We start from the raw sequence: 6,000 nt of genomic DNA on the forward strand, positions 1-6,000 counted from the left end.
CTGAATGATCTGTCCATTGCTGTAAGTGGGGTGTTAAAGTCCCCCACTACTTTTGTGTTGTCAATTTGTCATTTTGAGGTTGTTAGCAGTTGCCTTATGTATTGTGGTGAACCTGTGTTGGGTGCGTAGATATTTAAAATTGTTATATCTTCTTCTTGGATTGATCCTTTGATCATTATGTAATGTCCTTCTTTGTCCCTTAAAATATTCTTTCTTTTCTTTTATTTATTTATTTATTTTTGTCTTTTTGCCTATTCTAGGGCCGCTCCCATAGCATATGGAGGTTCCTAGGCTAGGGGTCGAATCGGAGCTGTTGCTGTCGGCCTATGCGAGAGCCACAGCAATGTGGGATCCAAGCTGCACCTGCAACCCACACCACAGCTCAGGCCAACACTGGATCGTCAACCCACTGAGCAAGGCCAGGGATCAAATCCACAACCTCATGGTTCCTAGTCGGATTCATTAACCACTGCACCAAGACAGAACCTCCAGGTATTCTTCATTTTAACGTCTATTTTGTCTGATGTGAGTATTGCTACTCCAGCTTTCTTTTGATTCCTGTTTGTATGGGATATTTTCTTTCATCCTTTCACTTTCATTTTGTATGTGTTCCTAGAAGTGAAGTGGGTCTCTTGAAGACAGCATATATATGGGTCTTGTTTTTGTATCCATTCAGTCAGTCTGTGTCTTTTGGTTGGGGCATTTAGTCCATCAACATTTCAGGTAATTATTGATATGTATGTTCTTATTGCCATTTTATTAATTGCTTTGGATTTGTTTTTGTTGCTCTTTTTTTCTTCCCTTCTTTTGTTCTCTCCTCTTCTGGTTTGATGACTATCTTTAGTGTTGTATTTGAGTTTCTTTTTCTTATTTGTTTGTGTATCAATTGTAGATTTTTGGTTTGCAGTTATTCTGAAGTTTTGATATAAGAGTCTGTATATATACAAGATTGTTTTAATTTGTTGGTCTCTTAATTGCAAGTGCAACCCCAGTGTCCTGCATTTGTACCTTTCTCTTCTCATGATTTCTGATTTTGGTGGCATAATTGTGTATGGATGATTTGGTGTCTTTATATATGCCTTTACTGGTGAGCCTTGTCATTTGTGGTACTTTTGTTTCCTGTTGTGGCCTTTTCTCTTCTGCCTAGAGAGTTTCCTTTAGTATTTGTTGTAAAGCTGGTTTAGTGTTGCTGAATTCTCTTAGCTTTTGCTTATCTGTGAAGCTTTTGATTTCTCCTTCAAATCTGAATGAGCGCCTTGCTGGGTAAAGTAATCTTGGTTGGAGGTTTTTTCCTTTCATCATGTTAAGTATATCATGCCACTCCCTTTTGGCCTGCAGAGTTTCTGATGAAAAATCTGCTGATAACCTTATTGGGGTTCCCTTTTATGTTACTTGTATCTTTTCCCTAGCTGCTTTCAAGATTTTCTCTTTGTCTTTAATTTTGGTCAGTTTGATTAATATGTGTCCCAGGGTGTTCCTCTGGTTTATTTTATATGGTACTCCTTGCACTTCCTGGATTTGAGTGAGTGGTTCCTTTCCCATGTTAGGGAAGTTTTTGGCTATTATCTCTTAGAATATTTTTTCTGTCCCTTTCTCTCTCTCTTCTTCTGGTGCCCCTGTAATACGGATGTTGGTGCATTTAACGTAGTCCCAGAGTTCTCTGAGACTCTCTTCATTTGTTTTCAATCTTTTTTCTCTTTTCTGTTCCACATCAGTGATTGCCACTAGTCTGTCCTCCACCTCACTTACTCATTCTTCTGCCTCCTGTATTCTGCTACTGGTTGCTTCTAATGAATTTTTTATTTCAGTTATTGTATTTTGCATCTCTTCTTGTTTAAGTTTTATATCTTGTATCTCTTTGCTCAGTGTTTCCTGTAAATAATCTGTCTTTGCCTCCAGTTTATTTCCAATGTCTTGCATCATCTTCAGCATCAACAGTCTAAAGTCTTTTTCCTGGAGGCTGAGAATCTCCTGATCACTTAGCTGATTTTCTGGGGCTTTTTCTTTCTCGTATAGTTCTCTGTCTTTTCATTTTTTATAGGTTTTGGGTGTGGTTACCTTTTTATAAATAATAGAGTTGTAGCCTCTCTTACTTCTGGTGCCTGCCCCCCTTGTTGCTGAAGTTGGTACAGGGGCTTGCTGTAGGTTTCCTGTTGGGAGGGACTGATGCCTGCCCACTGGTAGGTGGAGCTGATTCCTATCCCTCTGGTGGGTGGGGCTTTGTCTCTGGATGAGGTTTTTTTTGTTTGTTTTTTTTGTTTTTTTGTTTTTGCCATTTCTTGGGCCACTCTAGCAGCATATGGAGGTTCCCAGGCTAGGGGTTGAATCAGAGCTGTAGCCCCCGGCCTATGCCAGAGCCACAGCAACGCAAGATCCAAGCCACGTCTGCAACTTACACCACAGCTCACGGCAACGCCAGATCGTTAACCCACTGAGCAAGGCCAGGGACCGAACCCGCAACCTCATGGTTCCTAGTGGATTCGTTAACCACTGCGCCACGACGGGAACTCCTCTGGATGAGTTTAGAGGCATCTGTGTGCCTGGGGGGCCTTTAGGCAGCCTGTTTAATGTTGGGCGGGGCTGTGATCCCACCTGGATTTTTGTTTGCTCTCCAGCTTCTCAGTGCTGTTGGGCAGGGACAATTTTGCCAAAATGGCCACCTCCTGAGAAAGGCACGCTGCTGAATATTCCTGAGAGCTTTGCTTCCAATGTCCTTCCCCCACAACAAGCCACATTCACCCCTGTTTTCACAGGAGGTGCTCCAAGAACTGCAGTAAGGTTTGACCCAGATTCCTATGGAGACTTTGCTTTGCCCTGGGACCCAGTGCATGTGAAAGTCTGTGTGCGCCTTTTAAGAATGGGGTCTCTGTTTTCCCCCGTCCCATGGAGCTCCTATGCACAAGTCCCACTGGCCTTCAATGCCAGATGCTTGGGGGGCTCTTTCTCCCAGTGCCAGATCCCCACACGTGGGAGTTTGATGTGGGTCTCAGAACTTTCACTCCTGTAGGTGAGTCTCTGTGAACCAGTTAGTTTCCAGTCTGTGGGGCTTCCCACCCAGGAGGTATGGGGTTGCTTATATCATGTAATCGCCCCTCCTACCTCTTGATGTGGCCTCTTCTTTGTCTTCTGGGGTAGGATATCTTTTTGAAAGTTTCCAGGCCCATTTGGTTGAAGATTGCTGAGCAGTTGCTTGTAAATTTTGTTGCTTTTAGGAGAGAAGTTGAGCTCTAGTCCTTCTCTTCTGCCATCTTAATCCCCTCCAGTTAAGTCTCTTTCTGAACTACTTTTGTTTTAATTTACAAGATTCTTGGTGTTAGTGGTAGTGTTCAAATTTAAGCTGTTACAGAGTTCCCCTTGTGGCTCAGTGGGTTAAGAACCCAAAATTGTCTCCGTGAGGATGCAGGTTTGATCCCTGGCCTTGCTCAGTGGGTTAAGGATCTGGCATTTCCACAAACTGAGGTGTAGATTGCAGATACAGCCTAGATCTGGCATTGCTGTGGCTGTGGCATAGGCTGGCAGCTGCAGCTCCGATTCTGCCCCTAGCCTAGGAGCTTCCATATGCCCCAGGTGCCCTAAAGAGAAAATAAAATTTTTTTTGAGCTGTTAAAACTGCTTGCAAATGGGGAACTTGTCTAAGTTTTGTTAACTGAGCATCCACAAAATGATTGTTTTACTGACTCACCTATATACTCTCTTTCTATTCTTTTGACAGGATATCTATAGGGAAATGGGCTTTGGTCACTATGAAGAAGAAGAAAGTTGTTGGGAGAAGCAAAAGAATGAAAAGAGAGACCGACCTCAAAACCGAAGTCGTAGCCGATCTCGAGAAAGGGATGGCCACTATAGTAATAGTCACAAACCCAAATACCAGCCTGATCCCTATGAAAGAGAGAGGAGTAAAAAGAGAGACCGAAGCAGGAGTCCCAAGAAATCCAAAGATAAAGAAAAATCTAAGTACAGGTGAAAGTTGAAGAGTCAGGAATGAGTGGCCAACACTTTTCCTCCTGTATAACTTTGAGTACCAGATGTTCAGATTTCGTGTCAAAGCAGTTAAAGACTTTGCCTGTTATTTTTTTTTCACAGTAGGATTATGGCCCTTTTAGATTAATACTGATTGTATAGGGCACTGAAAGATAATAAAGAATTGAACGTTTTCTTTGTATACTTTTTTACACCAATTTTATTGTTATACGTAAATTGTAGTCTTCATTTTTAAAGTCTTTCATATTTTTCAGTCTTCTTTATTTTTAATGAAGTATTTCATACCTACAAAAATATACAAACATGTATATATAAACTATAAAGAATAGTAAATATCTGTGTCCCCATTAGTCAGCTTAGGAAATGAGTATTACTGGCATTTGAAAAATGCCCTCTTTCTCAAGTAATTACTATTCTGAATTTCGTGTTTGTTATTCTCTTGCTTGTTATTGTAGTTTTCCGACATGTGTATGTATCCTTAAATGAAATGTTAAGGTTTGTATGTTTTTGAATTTTATATAAATGGTATGTATAATGAATGTTTACTTCTGTGACTTGCGTTTTTTAACTTAGTGTTTTTTGAAAGTCATTCATTTTTATTGCTATACTGTATTATGTGAATAGACCATAATTTATCCGTTCTTCTGTTCATGGGTGTTTGGGGCTGGCTTTTGTTTTAGCTATTGTAAGCAATGCTGCTATGAATATTCTGTTTCTGGGAGTGATGTGTTTGGTCACGTGGTATGGTTACTTTCATCTTTATAAGATAATGCTAAATTATATTCAGCAGTGGCTGTAGGTTCATAGCCCTGCCACCGCTATTTGAATTACCTTTGTTTCACATCTTTCTAACACTTCTTAATTTCAGACTTTTCAGTTTTGCCAGTCCAGTGGCTAAGTGGTATCTTACTGTAATTTCCAGCAAGAAGACTACTGTTATTCTTAAATTTGTTCTTCTATCTGAAACTTTTTTGTTCTTTTTCTCTGATTGCTTTTAAGGTTTCTCCTGATTATTGTTGTTAAGCACTTTGATTATGATGTGCTTGATGTAGTTTTTTTTTTTTTCTTTCCTTCATGTTTCTTCTGGCACTTTTTACCTGTAGGTTTGTAGTTTTCATCAGATTTGGAATTTAGGGAGCTGTTACTTTCATCTGTTTTTTTCTGTCTTTGTCCTTCTTTCCCTCTGGGACTCCAGCTATATGTTAGGCAATTTGAAATTGTCTCACAACACTCATGCTCTGTTTTGTTATTTTATTTTTAAGTCTTTTTTTTTTTTTTTTCTCTCTCTGTGTTTCAAGATTGGATAGTGTGGGGAGGGAGGGGAGTTGCTGTATCCTCAAATTCATTAATCTTTTCTCCTGAAGTAATTTAATCTCTCATTAATTTCATCCAGTGTTTTATGTTTTTGTTTTTTGCTTTTTTAAATTTATGGCTGCACCCACAGCATATGAAAGATCCTCGGCTAGGGATTGAATCCGGGCCACAGCTATGACCTGTGCTGCAGCTGCAGCAATGCTTGGGATCCTTTAATCCACTGCTCCTGGTTGGGGATCAGAATTGCACCTCTGCAGCAACCTGAGCTGTTGCAGTTGGATTCTTAACCCACTGTACCACAGTGGGAACTCCCATCCAGTGTATTTTTCACCTCATACTTGATGTTTTTAATCGTTAGAAATTCTATTTGTGTCTTTTTTATATCTTCCATTTCTCCTTAACAGGCTCATGGTTTCTTTTCTTTTTTTTGGAACATCTGGAGTATATTTATAATAGCTGTTTTACTGTATTTGACCATATTATCATCTGTGTCACTTGTCTGTTTCTGTTGATTGATTTTTTTTCCCCTCATTATTGGGTTGTAACTTCCTTCTTTGCGTGCCTGGTAATTTTTGGATTATATGTTGTTGCGTGTTGACGTTTTTTGTATTCCTTTAAATGTGTTAAGCTTTGTTCGGGGACATAGTTATTTAGAAATAGTTTGGTCCTTTCAGAGCTTGCTTTTAAGCTTAATGAGATAGGACC

General features: G+C 39.8%; 1 protein-coding gene across 1 annotated transcript in view; it reads left to right on the forward strand.

Annotated features, from left to right (window-relative positions):
- The window catches only part of PPIL4 (peptidylprolyl isomerase like 4), a 43,996-nt gene extending 39,473 nt beyond the window's left edge, over nt 1-4,523 (forward strand). The window contains 1 exon segment of the mRNA XM_047769121.1: nt 3,713-4,523. Within this exon segment, the coding sequence (XP_047625077.1) occupies nt 3,713-3,964 (252 nt within the window). The 3' untranslated portion in view covers nt 3,965-4,523.
- Nucleotides 4,524-6,000: the final 1,477 nt, after the last annotated feature.

This window comes from Phacochoerus africanus, chromosome 2, assembly GCF_016906955.1.
Source record: "Phacochoerus africanus isolate WHEZ1 chromosome 2, ROS_Pafr_v1, whole genome shotgun sequence".
Taxonomy (NCBI): Eukaryota; Metazoa; Chordata; class Mammalia; order Artiodactyla; family Suidae; genus Phacochoerus; species Phacochoerus africanus.